Source organism: Calypte anna, chromosome 7 (assembly GCF_003957555.1).
Source record: "Calypte anna isolate BGI_N300 chromosome 7, bCalAnn1_v1.p, whole genome shotgun sequence".
NCBI classification, from domain to species: domain Eukaryota; kingdom Metazoa; phylum Chordata; class Aves; order Apodiformes; family Trochilidae; genus Calypte; species Calypte anna.
Window position 1 is genome coordinate 23,918,667 of NC_044253.1, and position 17,414 is coordinate 23,936,080.

At 41.1% G+C, this 17,414-nt stretch overlaps 1 protein-coding gene across 1 annotated transcript in view; it reads right to left on the bottom strand.

Annotated features, from left to right (window-relative positions):
- Positions 1-17,414, bottom strand: part of TTN (titin) — a 245,604-nt gene that overhangs the window by 207,760 nt on the left and 20,430 nt on the right. Inside the window, 21 exon segments of the mRNA XM_030454664.1 lie at positions 50-281; positions 389-554; positions 644-785; positions 874-1,134; positions 2,251-2,511; positions 2,658-2,918; positions 3,008-3,271; positions 3,726-3,986; positions 4,514-4,774; positions 4,871-5,134; positions 5,243-5,515; positions 5,660-5,926; positions 6,196-6,477; positions 6,566-8,256; positions 8,796-8,964; positions 9,068-9,232; positions 9,350-9,573; positions 10,252-10,496; positions 15,347-15,577; positions 15,700-15,905; positions 16,537-16,679. Of these exon segments, the coding sequence (XP_030310524.1) occupies positions 50-281; positions 389-554; positions 644-785; positions 874-1,134; positions 2,251-2,511; positions 2,658-2,918; positions 3,008-3,271; positions 3,726-3,986; positions 4,514-4,774; positions 4,871-5,134; positions 5,243-5,515; positions 5,660-5,926; positions 6,196-6,477; positions 6,566-8,256; positions 8,796-8,964; positions 9,068-9,232; positions 9,350-9,573; positions 10,252-10,496; positions 15,347-15,577; positions 15,700-15,905; positions 16,537-16,679 (6,269 nt within the window).

Consider the following 17,414-nt stretch of genomic DNA (forward strand, 5'->3'; position numbering starts at 1 on the left):
AACACAGGGTAATAAATATTGCCAAAGTAGAGTTTGTGAGGACACGTACCATTCACATAGAGAACAACAGAACTCCTATTCCGTCCTGCAACAAAAGTATATTCTCCCGCATCAGAGTAAGTGGTTTCCAAGATGGTCATTCGATGAACTCTCCTTTCCACCACATAACTGTATCTTTCCTCATATTGGAAGTTGATCTCAACGCCATCCTTGTACCACTGTGGTTCAATGTCATCTTCATTGACTTCAAATTCAATTTCAGCTCTTTGTCTCTCAATGACCTTTGAACAGGTAGAATAAATATGTTAGGACCCCTCCTGGCTAGACTTTTGCGTTATTCTTTGAGTGACAAAGTTATCAAATGTTTGTTCTGCTGTATAGGGCATACCTGAATATCTTTATGGATGCTTCTGATATGAATATCACGACCTTCCACTATTAAATTGGCACTGGATGTGTTTCCACCTGCTACTACAGTGTACTGACCAGCATCAGACATTCTTGTGGAAGGAATGATGAGACGATGGACGTATTTCTCTCTCTGAACATGCATCCTAAGGACAACAGAAAAGAAAGCAATCGAGTTATTTCCCGAGGGAAATAAAGTAACAAAAGTCAGTATGGTCTAGAAGCTATCATTTACCTTTCACCCATCTGGAGTTCTTGTCCATCCTTCATCCACTGGACCTGAAAATCAGGTTCTGAAATTTCACATTCAAAGATAGCCCTCTTCTTCTCCACAACCTTGATGTCTTTAATATGCTTCCTAAATTCAATGTGACGAGCTAGGGCAGAAAGAAGTGAACGAATGCCATGATTTTATTTAAGCAACTGTAAGTCACTACTAAATAAACAAATCAAGAGAGTAAATACCTTCCACATATAAAGTGGCTGATGAAGTTGCTTTTCCCGCAACAAAAGTGTATTCTGCAGCATCACCAAAATGCACATTCCTTATGGAGAGGGAGTGTGTGAGCTGCTTTGTTCGAATCTGGCATTTATCCGTCGATTTTATTTCTACCCCGTTTTTCAGCCATTTATATGAGATACCTTCATAGTTAACAGTAACTTCAAATGTTATTGTATCTTTCTCTTCAGCATTGATGTCTTTTAGCATGGAGGTAATTAGGATTGCTGAAAGAAAAGAAATGGACATGGTTTGTTATAGGGTTTTTTTTTTTTTCTGTTTTGCTTGACTTTAAAATCAAGTTAATCAGATTAGAAATCTTTAAAATTCTTTAAGACCCTGATTTTTGGAAACATAGAATGGAAAGCTCTGTGTCCAGAATCAATATTACATTTCCCAAGACTTCTGAATGACATAGGAATCCAAATTCTGTCTCCTACAGTGACTTAGTGTTTAAGTATGTTGGCCTAACTAGAAGAATAAAACACAGCTTCTACGTCTCTTTCTGACCAGCAGGAGAAGGGATGATGCCCCTGTACTCGGCACTGGTGAGGCTGCACCTTGAGCACTGTGTTCAGTTCTGGGCCCCTCGCTACGAGAGACATTGAACTGCTGGAGTGAGTTCAGAGAAGGGCAACCAAGCTGGTGAAGGGTCTGGAGAACAAGTCCTGTGAGGAGAGGCTGAGGGAAGCAGGATTGTTTAGTTTTGGAGAAGAGGAGGCTAAGGGGAGATCTCATCGCTCTCTACAATTACCTGAAAGGAGGCTGTGGTGAGGTGGATGCTGGCCTCTTCTCCCAAGTGAATAATGGTAGGACTAGAAAAAATGGCCTGAAGCTGTGCCAGGGGAGGTTTAGACTAGATATTAGGAAGAATTTCTTTACTGAAAGAGTAGTCAAGTATGGTAATAGGCTGCCCGGAGAGGTAGTAGAATCACCATCCCTAGAGTTATTTAAAAATCATGTAGACATGGCACATGTAGACATGGTATATTGGGCATAGTGGTTTTAGGGGGGCTTGAGGGGGTTTGAGTGGTTTAGGGGGTTTGAGGTCTTTTCTTTGTATTTATTTTTTACTATATTTTATTTATTTATTTTTGGTTGGTTTGGTTTTGTCTGGTTTTGGTTTTTTTCCTGGGTGGATGGCTGAACTTGGTGATCTTAAGAGGTCTTTTCCAGCCATGACTGTGATTCTTTAAAAAAATGTAATTAAGGTAGTTTGGGGTTATTTAAAAATACCTCAACAATAGTGCCTGTTTTGTCTGAATGTCAGCAAATATGTGTATTAACACAAACACTGTTCTTAGTAACTATAAAACATTCTGGTTAATTTAATTTTTACATACGTTTTACAGTCAGAGTTGCACTAACTCTGTCATTTCCACAGACAAATGTGTATTCCGCAGAATCCTCACTGCTCGTGTTCATGATATTGAGCTGATGGAGTTTCCCCTGGACCACTATTTTGAACTTTTCACTCATTTCAATCTCCACACCATTTTTTAGCCAGACAGCAGGCACATTGAAATGAGAAACTTCACATTCAAAAGAGGCAGTTTTGGTCTCAGGGATCTCAATATTTTTCATGGTCTTTGTGATGTGTATAGCTAAGAGGGGAAAAAAAAGACAAAAGAAAAGATTTCTTAGAGGTCAGTATGTGTGGAAGACTGCAGGCTATGAAGTATAAAGTTGTTCAATATGAGCTGGTGTAGCCATTAATATAATGACTTTCTTACAAGCTTATAATACTTACTTTCCACAAACAGTTTTGCTTTACACTCAATCTGACCAACAAGAGCGGTGTATTCCCCAGCATCAGCAGGAGATATGTTATGCAGCATAAGCTTGTGAACTTTCCTTTGAGAAATCAGCTTGTATTTATCACTTTGTTTAAGCTCAACACTTTTGTGGAACCACCGAACAGGTACAGTATCATGGGATACACTCAGTTCAAATGAGACAACAGCATTTTCCAAAGCAGTCACATCCTTTGGCTTTTTTATGATCTTGACAGCTTTAGGAAAAAAAGCAAGATTCAGCAGTGTGCTTTATTTAAATTTCAAAACACACATTAAAGCAAATATTCAAACTAGACTGACTTACTTTCCACGTGAAGTCTGGCATTTGCTCCTATCTTTCCAAGTTTAAAACTATAAACAGACTCGTCAGTGACAACACAGTGTTTGATTTTCAATGTGTGAACAGTTCCTTGCATTGAAATTTCATATTTTTCATTTGATTCAAGTTCAACACCATTTTTAATCCACAGAGCTCCTTTCACATCAGGGTGGGTCAGTTCTACACTGAAAACTGCCTCCTGTGTTTCTGTCACAGTCAAGTTCTTTAGCGTCTTCTTAATCTTAACAGCTACGAGAAAAGAAGAAGAAAAAAAAGAGAATTTGGCAAAACAGAACAAAATTACAAATGACAGCAAATGTAATAATTTTAATAAAACTGAGCCACGGTGCTTCATTCCAAAATACAGTATGTATACACTGATTTATACTGTTTCCACTGTAGTAGTGTGCTTAGAATACAAAAATGAATGTTTACTTTCATGAGAAACAGGTTTTTTTATTGTATATATTTATTACACTACTAGTAAAGAATGACCTGCTAGCCAGCACCTTTAATAAAATGTGTTTTTGCTAAATATGGAGACTCAAAAATACAGTAAGTTTGCTACCTCAGAAAGCATCTTGTAATATAAAAATAATTTCAAAAAGTGAAGGAAAATCCGTATCTTAGAGCCTAATCCAAGTCACAGTGAGTGAAGCTGGACTGAGTCTTAAAGACATTAGCTGGTTATAAAAATACTGACCTTCGACCTTCAGTTTGGCAGATGTCTTTGAGGTTCCTATTTCATAGCTATATTCACCCATATCATCCATTTTTGTGACAGGAATATTGAGCCTTCTCTTTACACCATCAGATGCAGCTTGGTACTGATCTGTCAGAAGTAGTGGTTTACCATTTTTTAGCCACTGGCCATCTGATTCAGGATTTGCCACCTCACATTCAAAAACAGCTGTCTGGGACTCAGCCACAGTCAGGTCAGAGAGAGGCTTTGAAATGGCACCACCTATATGGAAGCAAAAGCACATAGTTTTTTATGCGGTTCAACTTTTCCCCGTAGGGAAATTCAACTGCGTGAAACGTTGATGCTGGAATTCTTCACCCTAATTTGCAGAATGCTCATAGGCGTTCTGAGTTCTGTCAGACATCAGGAACAGAATGTGAACTGAACATCAGAGACAGATCATAAGTTCTTCTCATTTTTTATTTTTTTTATCAGCAAAGGTACACTGAAAATTCAAGACAAAACCTTCCCTTCTTTTTTACATTGAGTATATAAAAAGCATACTATAGCATTCCATACTACGGTGCTGATTTAGCAAAACTTACTTAGCATTTACTTAAAAACATCATTGAATTCAAATTATACTACTCACAAAAGATAAAGGAAAGAACAAGGAGAACATTAGGGAAAAAAATAAAGATGTAAAAGGTACAGAAATGGCATAATTGCCACATTTACGAAATACAGTACATGGAGCATTGTTTTTAAACCACAGTGAAATAAAAATCTTGGACTCCAAACCTACTAACCTGCTACTATAAGCTTTCCAGAGGTTTTCTTCTCTCCAGCATAAAACACATATTCTCCTTCATCATCTTTCATCATTTTCACCACTGTCAGTTTATATATTTTGCCATGTGCTTCAATTTTATATTTAGGACCAGGCTTGATTTCTTGGCCTTTGAAATGCCAAATTACATCAATCTCTGAATGGGAGAGCTCGACCTCAAAGGACACATTCTGTGTTTCAGTGCAGGTGATGTCATGAAGACCTCTAATAATCTGAATTTCTATTAAAAGAACACGTTAAAAGTATATTAGTTGCTTCCTCAGCTTTGTATTTAAGGAAATAATTTCACAAACTGAGCTTCTTAATGTAAACATACTTTCAACTGTGACATTGCAACTTGTTTCAACTTTGCCAACCATTATCTTGTAACGTCCTTCATCTGATGCATGGGTTCTGTTAAGCACTAGCCTCTGTTTAGAGCCTTTACATACAGCTTGTACACGTTCATCAGGCTTTATCTGATGATCATTTAGGTACCATTTGGATGAAGATACATCAGGTGCTGAAACTTTGCATTCAAGAATCGCTTTTGTTCCTTCAATTACATGAACATCTTTTAGAGGCACCACTATTTCCACACCTGTTAATTTACAAAAATATTCATCATGAAAAAAACATGCCTTTAACAAATAATCCTACGAAAAAACTAAAAAGCAAACACACCTTCAAAATCATAATGATGACTTACCATACACTGTGACCTGTCCAGTGGTTGAGAGTTCAAGATCAGGAACACTAAAAGAGTAAGCTCCGCTGTCTTCCTTTGTTGCATCTTCTATCAGCAACATATGCGACTGCTTATCCAACACGATGTGAATACGATCACTTGATTGAATTTCATGACCATCTTTCATCCAGACCCCTTCTGCATTTTCCAGGGAGACCTTAACTTCAAGTTGTACAATATCTCCCTCACAGACTTTCTGATCAGTAAGTCCTTGAAGAATAGCCATGGGACGAGCTGTGGAATGAAATGAAGTTAATATTCATCACAGATAAGCAGAACATTGAATATTAAGACAGTATGAGATATAGAGATTTAGGTGTAACATATGCTATAGAACACCTATCATACATGGATAATATAAGTATTAGAAAAGCTTACGCTTCATCTTCAGTTTGCATTGAGTCCTTTTCCCATCGACAACAAAGCTATACTCTCCTTGATCATCTTTATTAACATCTTTAATAGTGAGGGTCTGGCGACCACGGCGGGATGCAATCACATATTTATGATTAGAAGTGAGTTCAACATCACCATGATACCATTTCCCCTCTGCATCTTCTCGGGAAACCTCACATTCAAGTTCACCTGAGAAGGATTCTGGTACTTCAACATCCTCAAGTTCTTTAATAAACTGAACCACAGCACCTACAGGAATACATTATTACATTCCTTAATAAGCTTGATTAGAGACACCTGAAGAAAACATTTCTTATTAAATGAGTATAAAAAATTAATGTGTACATGGTGTAATTTTACATACATGCATCTCCAGACTTTCATACTCGATTCTAAGAACATGAAAGGAGCTTGAACATTTCTTAGTGCATTAGACACTAGTTTAAATTGTTTTATTTCTTCCTATGGTTGATTTCACTTTAACAGTACCGTATGGTACTGAGCTGTGTGCTTCTTACCTTCAACAGTAAGTTTTGCAGTAGTTTTAATGGATTCATCTTCTACCAGTGCACAACTGTATTCATCATCATCAGATACTGCAATTGCTAGTACAGAAAGAAAATGAGCCTTTCTGTCTGAATGCATCCTGTATTTGTCTCCAGAGTGAATCTCAATTCCATCCTTAAACCATTTCACTTTGACAAAGGGTTCTGATGTCTCACATTCAAATGTTACCATGGAGTCCTTCTCTTTAGCAAAAATATCTTGTAACTTCTGGGTGAAGCTAATTACCTGCTTGGCTGCAAAACGATACAGAATGAATCAACAGTGCACTGGCCATGTAGACTTCACACACTAGGATAAGCAGAGAAAGAGAATTCAAATTACCTTGTACTAACAGGAAAGCATGGCTAGAAGTTTCACCAGCTATATTGACTGCTTTCACCATGATGCTGGCAGAATCATCAGAAGTCACATCTCGGATGACTAATTCACAAACATTATCTTCAGGCCAGTACCAATACACACGATCAGTCCTTTCAATCTGCACACCATTTCTGAACCACTGGCACTCAGGATCTGGTTTTCCTACCACTCTCACACGGAAGTGTGCATCTGTCCCCTGGGCTACAGTCTGGCTTTGAATTCTTTCAAATATCTTGGGAGCCTCCATGCTTGGACTAAGCTCAATCTTCTCTGGTTTGAATGTTGGAATGGTGATTTTGCCTTCAGGAAGAAGTGCTTTCTTCTCTTCCTCTGGGATCTCTTTGGTCCAGTGAAGAAGTTCTTCTTTTGTCTTTTTTAAGAGTTCTTCATATGATTCATCTTTTTTGCGAGACTTAAGTTCCACTGCAGTGATGGCTTCATAATAGCCCTCTTCTGTCCTGCGCTTGAATTTACTACGCAGCTCTTCAGATTCCTCTGAAAGTTTCTCACGAGTGATTCTTTCAGCCCTTTTCAGTTTGACCACTTCTTTGGTTGTTGCCTCTGCAGGTTTGTCTTCCTTCTGTACCTCAAACTGAAGCTTTCCATGTTCTGTCACTACAGGCTCATGTTTGGGTTCAGGAGCATGTCGAAGAATCGATCTGAAGTCTTCCCTCTGCTGGATCTCAAGTTTCACCTTATGCTCAATAAAGCCTTCAGGATTTTCTGCAGTGACTTTCACCTCTCCTGTGTCATAAGATTTGCAGTCCACAATATCCAGGTAGTAGATTCCATCATAACGGAGTCTAAACCTTTTACTCTTACGGATGAGTTGTCCATTGAGGTACCAGTTGACCTTGGGCAAAGGATAGCCAGTCACACGACAGCGGAATCGTGCTGTTTCACCTTCCAGGACTCTTGCAGGTTCAGGAACCAAAACAATTTCTGGTTTTTGTTTTTCCTTTTGGTCCACTGTAACTCCAGAAAGAGCACCCTCATGAGCCATTCTTTCTAACTCTTCGATTCGCTGCAGTCCCCTTCTGCCTTCTGGCAGCTGGGTTTCTTCCACAAGGCTTTTCTCATCCTTCACGATCAGAGTAGCAGATGTATGATCTGTACCATATTTGTTAGTTGCTCTGCAAGTGATGACTCCACTGTCTCTGGAATAGGCTACTCCATAGTCCAGGCTACAGTATCCAAACTCATTGATCATGCGGAGTCTGTTAGCTGCTTCCAAGGGTTTGCCATCATGCAGCCACTCTACCACCATGGTTGGGTCACCTATTGGCGTAAGCCTACACTCAAAGTGTGCTGGTCCAAATTGCTTGAGTCGCAAAGATGTGAGCTTCTTCTTAAAAAATGGTTTCTGTTGCTTTTCCTTGTCATAGAGATCTCCTTCCTCCCATTGCTCTTGACCATAACGCAAGTGGAGAGGCTCTAACTCTGGTGCTGCAATCTCCTTGGCTTTGTAAGTTCCTTTTGGAATGATTAATTTCCTTTCTGGTTCAGGCTCTACATGTTCAACTTCAACATTTACTTTGCACCGAGTAGTGTCCCTTCCTGCTTTATTGATAGCAGTAGCAGTATACCATGCAGCATCTTGCCTGGCAGTAGATTCAATTTTAAGGGTAGCTGCCCCTTTTGTTCCATCAATCCTGAAACATGAAAAGAATTCAGTTTTTTCAACTTTTTTGCACTGCTTTGTTACTCATTTTTGTCCTTCTCCAAAATTAGGTCAAAGCCTCCAAAGGCAAATCTCTGAAGAAATTAGACATTTATGTTTAGTCATATTTATGAGTGCTGTGCCTAAAAATCAAACAGATAAGGATGATATAGAACAGTCTTGAATGCAACAGCAGTTTTTTCCTAAAGAGGACTTCAAAATTAGAGACAGATAAAGGTTTCCTAAATCTCTGTTGTAAAAGCATTGGCTTTGCAAAAAACGAAGTACAAAAATACACAAGCTGGAAAAAAAAATGGAGGGAATCCTGCAAGATATTTTGTATCTCTTTGCCCTTAGCCTTACTGGAGAAAAAAAAAATTTAAAAAAAAATCAGAAGCTTTAGTAGCCATTTGGACTAAATCCTTAGTGAATCCCTTATATGGAAGCAACATTCAAAACACCCTAACAGGCACTTTTGCAGGATGGTGATTATTACCTCCTTTACTATTTAAACTACATAAAAATGCTTACTTTATTTTGGGGTATTTTTGAGGTACAATGATGTCGCTGTTCTTCAGCCATACAATGTCAGGGCTAGGGTTACCGGTAGCTTTCACTGCCATCTGCAATCTAGAGCCCTCCTTTACACTAATATTTTTCAGCCTTTCCACAAAGTGTGGTCTGACTAGGTCTTCCTTAGCTGAAAGAGAAAAAAAAAATTATTGCATGAGCAAATGACAAAACCACGGTTTTTAAAAGGAAACATTCCTGAGCCTTCTAAAATCAGCATGCATAGCAGATACCTTCCACAGTCAGTGTCATTGAGACTGAAGCTTTGCCTGCCCTGTTCTGAGCAATTACAGCCCATTCTCCAGAGTCATCAGGCATAGCAGGAACAATAATCAATGACTGGGTTCCATCTTCTTTAATTACTATTTTATGGGTGTAGTCATTAACCACTTGTTGACCTGCAGACACAAATGAAAAAAAAAAGTTACACTCAAAACAGTGTCTCAGTAAAATGTAAAATGCAGATAGGATTGCTTTATAAAGATTAGTTGTTGATGAAAACAAGGCTAATGTACCATTATGGAACCAATATGTCTCTGGCATAGGTCTGCCAACAACTTTTAGGTCAAATCTTGCAGTCTGCCCCTGTGAACACTTAAATGATGTAGGTTTCAACACAAAAACTGGCTTATACAGTCTCTCCAATTGTCCTTCATCAGTTTCTTCTAATCTGCGAGCAGGAGAACGAGAAGGAGAACTGCGGGCAGGAGATCGGCTTGGAGAGCGTGGAGAAATAGACCTGGAAGGAAAAGAGAAGACAGATGTGTAAAACAGTGACAGGATAAATAGAGTTAAACTTTTTCTTTTAGCATAATTTATTTTAAATAGGTTAACCAAACTATCTATGGAAGAAATTTTTACAAAATTAATTTTTATTTGTAGACAATTTTCTTCAGGCTTTTGATGGTACTTTGTATAGCTGATAGTACTAGGATATACCAAAATGAGAGAAATTTTGCTGTTTAGGATACTTTACAGATATGGATGTATCCCTGTGTGCATTCGTGAATGTATCCATATGGATCCAGAACACAGCAAAAAGAATTTTTTTTCTGTCATAGAAATACAGCTATTTTAAATGTAAGAATTAAGAGCTACACAGAGTATTAAATGATTTTTTTGTTTCTTTCCAAAATATTGAGTACTTTACAAAATCAGTATCATTGCTGAGGTTGTATATCTGATACTGTACTGCATAGGCATGTGAATGATGGTCCTCTGGGAACTGCATTGCTCATTAAGAAGGCAAATCAGACAAAGAAGTGTAATATAACTCAATAACACAGCACTCAGAACTTCTCTAGAGGCATGCAAACTCCAGCAACTTAAGGTGTTTAGCTGCTGTGTAATGGGTCTTTGTACTGTCCCTTAAAGCAGGCTGAAGTCTCACGACATTTATATATTACTGGGTGCCTACCTATATCGTCTCATAACTTCTGGTCCTGGCATATAACCTGGAATTGCTGTGGGTGCAACAGGCTCAACATAGAGTTTTGCTGAGCAAATGGCATTTCCTTTTATATTGCTGGCAAAGACAGTATAAATGCCTTCATCTTCAGGTAAAACAACAGGCAAATGCAGACTGGCGGTGCCATCCTGCAGAACTTCCATGTGGTAGTGCTCTCCATGCCTTATGCGCTTACCATCTTTGTACCATGCAACCTGCATGGAAAGAAAACAGAGGAATGCTGTGTGAGCTCTCCTGAAGACAATGAGCCAGTAATAACCCATGCATACAACATAGTAAAACTTCCTGGTTTTCAGCTGATACTTCTTCATAGCCCATGTATCACACACACAGAGAATCACACAGAATCCTAGGGGTTGGAAGGGACCTCGAAAGATCATCTAGTCCAACCCCCTCTGCCAGAGCAGGGCCACCTAGAGTACATCACATAGGAACGTGTCCAGACGGGTTTTGAATGTCTCCAGTGAAGGAGACTCCACAACCTCCCTGGGCAGCCTGTTCCAGGGCTCTGTCACCCTTACAGTAAAAAAATTTTTTCGAATATTCAACTTGAACCTCCTATGCTCCAATTTACACCCATTACCCCTTGTCCTATCACTGGTCATCACTGAGAAAAGCCTAACTCCATCTCCCTGACACTCACCCCTTACATATTTGAAAACATTGATGAGGTCACCCCTCAGTCTCCTTTTCTCCAAACTAAAGAGACCCAGCTCCCTCAGCCTTTCCTCATAAGGGAGATGTTCCACTCCCTTAATCATCTTAGTAGCTCTGTGCTGGACTCTTTCAAGCACTTCCCTGTCCTTCTTGAACTGAGGGGCCCAGAACTGGACACAATACTCCAGGTGCGGCCTCACCAATGCAGAATAGAGGGGGAGGAGAACCTCTCTTGACCTACTAACCACACCCTTTCTAATGCACCCCAGGATGCCATTGGCCTTCTTGGCCACAAGGGCACATTGCTGGCTCATGGTCATCTTCTTGTCAACCAGGACCCCCAGGTCTCTTTCACCTACACTGCTCCCCAGCAGGTCAGCCCCCAACCTATACTGGGACATCTTGTTGTTCTTCCCCAAATGCAAGACTCTACACTTCCCCTTGTTGAATTTCATCATGTTTCTCCCTGCCCAACTCTCCAGCCTGTCTAAGTCTCTCTGAATGGCAGCACAGCCCTCTGGTGTGTCAGCCACTCCTCCCAGCTTAGTGTCATCAGCAAACTTGCTGAGGGTACATTCTATACCCTCATCCAAGTCGTTGATGAAGATATTAAACAACACCGGTCCCAGCACCGACCCCTGAGGGACTCCACTAGTCACACACCTCCAACCAGATTCTGCCCCATTGACTACAACTCTCTGACTCCTTCCTTTCAACCAGTTCCTGATCCACCTCACTACCTGATCACCAAACCCATAATTGATCAACTTATCTACAAGGATGCTGTGAGAGACAGTGTCAAATGCTTTACTGAAATCAAGATAAACCACATCTACTGCTCTTCCATCATCTATCCACCTAGTAATTTCCTCATAGAAGGCTATGAGGTTAGTCAAACATGATTTACCCTTGATAAAACCATGCTGACTGCTCTCGATGACTCCCATGTCCTTGATATGCCTGGAGATAGTGACAAGAACAAGTTGTTCCATCACCTTTCCAGGGATGGAGGTGAGGCTGACCGGTCTATAGTTACCCGGGTCCTCCTTCTTGCCCTTTTTGTAGACTGGAGTGACATTTGCTATCCTCCAGTCCTCAGGCACCTCTCCTGTTACCCATGACTTACTGAAGATGATGGAGAGTGGCCTAGCAATGACCTCCACCAGCTCCCTCAGCACCCTTGGATGCATTCCATCTGGACCCATCGACTTATGGATGTCCAGATTACTCAGCTGATCCCTAACCCAATCCTCATCTACTATGTCTAACTCCTCATCTATCTCGACTACTTCTGGGGCTGAATGAATCTGGGGCTCATGTGGAAACCCCGCAGGAGTAAAGACAGAGGCAAAGAAGGCATTCAGCACCTCTGCCTTCTTTATATCCTCTGTCACCAGGGCTCCCAGCTCATTCCTTAGTGGGCCAATATTGCCTCTAGTGTTAGTTTTGTTAGCTATGTATTTGAAAAAGCCCTTTCTATTATCCTTAACCTGACTTGCAAGGTTAAGTTCCAAGGAGGCCTTAGCTTTCCTAATTGCCTCCCTACATCCTCTGACGACAGTACTGTATTCCTCCCAAGTGACCAGCCCCCCCTTCCATGATCTGTAGATTTTCCTTTTCCACTTAAGTTTTCCCAGCAGTTCCTTTTTTAACCATGCTGGTCTCCTAGCTCCCTTACTAGATTTCCTAACCATAGGTACGCTCTGATCCTGTGCTTGCAAATAGTGGTCCTTGAATATTGACTAGCTATCTTGAGCCCCTTTATCTTCTAACACCCTGTCCCATGGGATTTCTCTTAACAGTTGATTGAGGAGGCCAAAGTTTGCCCTGTGGAAGTCCAGGGTTCTGATCCTACTGGGTACTCTGTTCCTTCCACACTGGATCCTGAACTCTACCATCTCATGATCACTGCAGCCAAGGCTGCCATTGACCACCACTGCTTCAACAAGGCCCTCCTTATTGGTTAGTACAAGATCCAACAGCGCTCTTCCTAGACTGTGAAAGGCTGGCTGTGTGAGTCAACCAGCAGATATCGGGGTAGTTAAAATCTCCCATGAGGACTAGGGACTGAAGTTGTGAGGCTGCTTTCAGCTGCCTGTAGAAGGCCTCATCAACCTCCTCGCCTTGATCAGGAGGTCTGTAGTAGACCCCCACAACTGTATCACCCAAACCAGCCTGCCCCTTAATTCTTACCCACAAACTTTCAACTTGCCCCTCATCAGCCCCTGCACAAAACACATTCTAGTTGCTCTCTCACATAAAGAGCAACTCCACCACCTCGCTTCCCCACCCTATCTTTCTGAAAAAGCACATAGCCATCCATGGCCACATTCCAGTCATGTGACCTATCCCACCATGTCTCTGTTATCGCTACCAGATCATAACCCTTAGCCCGTACACTGACCTCTAACTCTTCTTGCTTATTCCCCATGCTGCGTGCATTAGCATACAGACATTTCAGGAAACAAACAGAGCACACTGGTGGGACTAAATCCTCCCTAGACCACCTGCCTTCGGGCCCCGGTTCGTTCCTCTTGTGTTTGTCCCTGACAGACCCAGTTTTCTCCCCTTCCCCCTTCACATCTAGTTTAAAGCTCTCTCAGTGAGCCCTGCTAAGTCCTGCCCCAAAAGCCTCTTCCCCCTCTGGGACAGGTGCATCCCACCTGCCATCACCAGGCCAGGTGTCTCATATAGCATCCCATGATCGAAAAAACCAAAACCCTGTCTTTGGCACCAGTCTCTTAGCCACTCGTTGACTTGTAAACTCTTCCTATATACCTCCCCACCCATTCTTACAGGAGGGATGGAGGCAAACACTACTTGCGCTCCAGACCCCCTAACTAGCCGTCCCAGGGCCCTGAAGTCACTCTTCATTGCCCTTACCTTTCTTGTGATAATTTCATCACTGCCAACCTGAAAAATCAGCAGTGGATAGTAATCAGAGGGACCCACAAGATTAGGGAGTTTCCTCTTAACATCTCTAATCCGAGCCCCAGGGAGGCAACAGACCCCCCTGTGGGATGGGTCCGGTCGACAGATGGGCCCTTCTGTCCCCCTCAGAAGGGAGTCACCCACCACAACTACTCTCCTTTCCTTCTTGATTGAAGAAGTCCTAAGAACACTGGGTGACTGACGAGTCCTAGGTGGTTCACTAGGTAAGTCTACCCCTGTGACAACATTTTCCTGTCCCTGAATTTCTAAGGCCTCATACCTATTCTTCAAGGGCAATTGGGAGGGTGGAGAGGGTTGGGAGGATTTTTTCGTGCCCTTCCGAGGACGGACCTCCTTCCATTCATTCATACCTCTTAAGTCCTCTCCTTCTGTCTGGTGACAGGAGGGGGGGGATCCATCACTTCCTCAACCTCTCACATCTGCCCCTGCCTTAGGGTGTGATTCCACCAGTCTATTTCCCTCTCACATTCTCTAATGGTTCTCAGTCTCTCCACCTCCTCTGTCAGTTTAACCACCTGCCTGAGGAGATCATCTACTTGCTCACACCGCACACATGCGGTGTCACTGGTTCCCTTTGATACCAGTGCCAGGCACAGGCATTCACTGCAGCCAGAAACCTGCACTGCTGCATGCCTGCTTGGGAGCTCCGTCTGAGTACCCACATTCTTTTTCCCTATGTTTCTTGGCCTCGTTGTGACCATGATGTATGTAGCTAGTAGCTGCTCCCTGCCTGTCCTCGCGCCTGCCTCACGCCTGCCCTCTGAAGGCTGGCTGCTGCTCTCTGCGCTGCCGCGTGCTCAGAGGAGGCTGCCAGATGGCCGCTTTTAAAGCTTGCCGCCCTTCACAGCCCCGCCTCCTGCCACGTCAGCCTTCCTTATCCTCGCTCAGAGTCAGTCTCCTCGCTCTGCCCTGGCTTCACTGTCTCTGGGAAGCCCAACTCCTCAAATCCTCTGCAGTTTAAATGCACAGCTCACGCCGGTGCCGCTGCCGCGCAGAGATGTTAACATTAATGTGTTAACATTAACATTTTTACTTCAGGTAAATAAGACTAAAGTACCATGCTTTCACAGGAGCCTAAAACATGAGTTTTGGAACTAGAAAGAGATATAAAACTCATTTGGATGTAAAGCAAAGTGACCTAGACTGGACTTGTTATTACAGTCCCCACTTGTGTGGGCTAATTTGGAGACAGTCAGAAGCAAGACCAACTTAACCACAAAATCTAACCTACCTCTGAACCGGCTAATCAGCCACTATTCTATTCATGGGCAAAAGGAAAACTCAGGTCAACACCAAAACAAAAGACTATATTTCCTTTAGGATTTACTGTTATCCATGAAGAATGTAGAATGTCTGATAACAACATGTTAAGTGATTTTTCAAGTAAAGCACCATATGGTTTTTTAATAGATAATGTCATACAGGTTTGGGTTACCTTTGGTAATGGATATCCAAACATCTTGCAATGAAAAGTAACTCCTGTCCCTTCAAAGGTTCTGTAATTCTTTAATCTTAATTCGAATCCTGCTTGTACAGCTACAGATTCAGAAACATCAACCATCATCTCCTCTCCATCTTCTTCAAGAAGTTCATCTAAGGTCGTCTTAATAATTCTGAGTTCAATTTCCTTGATAAGTCTTTCTTCAAAAGAAGAAATGTGGAATTCCTATACAGAAAAGCAAGCCCCTTAGTTCTGTGTGGCAGCTAAAAACATTGTAAAGAAGTGATTTGCACTGGAAAAACGTCAGTAGACACTGACACTAAATGAGTATGGAGTGGTAGACATACCTCGTCTTCTACAAAAGTTCTGACCATCACTGTATCTTTTGCCATTTTCTTCCTAATTAGGGCTTGTTCTTTTTCATATTCTTTTTCAAAGTCACCATATGAAATAGCTGGGGCTACCTCAGCCACTTTAGGTTCCTGTACATATGCAGTCATCTGAGTTTGGTACATCATTTCTTGTTGAGATTTTATGTAGGCTTCATAATCAGCTAAGAATTAAGAGAACATTAATATTGATAAGGTTTTGGAGGTTTCATTGAATGCGACCAAAAAAAAAATGTACAAACTTATTTTATTATTTACTGGTGATTAAACAGAGCTGCTGCCTGTTTAGCTGATAAAAAACAAACAGCAATAGAATAAAAATAAAAGACTGATACTTTCAGATGAGCTCTATAAACAGGTAAAGTTTTACTGTGTTAGTTAGGTATTCTAGTTCTTAAAGCAGAAGCACCTATAGAGAATATTTTACAATTTATTTACCATGGCTTTGTTTTCTGAAAACTTTCATGCATTTTACAAGGGTAACTGAGCAAAAATAATCAGGTTACGGTTTTTACCCTGTAATAGAACAACCTATTACTTGTTTAACCTCCTTTGCCACATCACTCTCTGAGTATCTTGTGTTACGCAGACTGTCAAAAGGAGAAGGTTCCTGTAGATACAAAGAATGTCAGTCCTTGAAGAACCTGACGTCAAATACTCTGTCTTGCGGAAACAAAGCCACTGGATCTCCCTTTATGTCTCTTGAATTGATCAAATTAAGATAAAGCAGAATTTAAATATTTTCCCATTTTAAACTGAATTCTAAGACATATTTTTCTGATTTCTTTTCTGTACCTTCTTCTAGTAAGGAGACCGTTGCAGAAGCTTCTCCGTGTTGATTACGAATAACAATGGTGTATTCTCCGGCATCATCGGCAAAAGTCATGGAAATTTCAAGTTTGCATTCCCCGGTTTCTCTTTTATAACTCACTTTGTATCTACAGAAAACAGAAAAGTACCGGCTCTAATTCTGATGAATAGAATTTTTAGTTAATTTTCTTTTAGCTGTACAACTTTTGCAGGCAATTCTCACAAAGTGAATCTACAGAACTGCATAAGAAAAGTAACAGTGCAGAAAGTACAGTACCAGTCTAACTTCTGTTGTCACTAAAAAAAAAAAAAAAAAGCCGGGATGCAAATAGCAATACTGAAATATCAGAGATCAGGTGTGGTAAAATGGTATATATTTTGTGCACACAGTTTGTACTTATATGGGCCATTATGGCGTGACATATTTTAAAAAGTGATACAAATTTATTTTTCCTCTCTGCTGTCTATTGATGATGTTTGCATAGACAGAATGCAAACATTGCATAGACAGAATAAAACAAATGCTAAGCTGTGTCCTGAGTTGTTTTTATGGATATGTAGCTGTGAGGTTCCATTTGGTGAAATTTTCTTTGTCTCAAATAACAATTTGGCAAATGAAATATTGGGGCTGAAAGAAAACGTGTGTTGGAGGTTCCTGCCGAGGTGGCTGGCTAATGACCACCTAAGACCATGGGCCAGCCAAGAATAGCATTTTCTGTGAGGGAAGGGGACCCTCCTGAGAGAAGAAATTCCTGGAGCCTAAATCAGCCTCGAGAGCGGTGGGAAATTTTACGGGGTGAGATTCCAGGGGCCTGAATCAACCATGAGAGCGGTGGGAAACTCGGTGTATATAAGGAAAACCA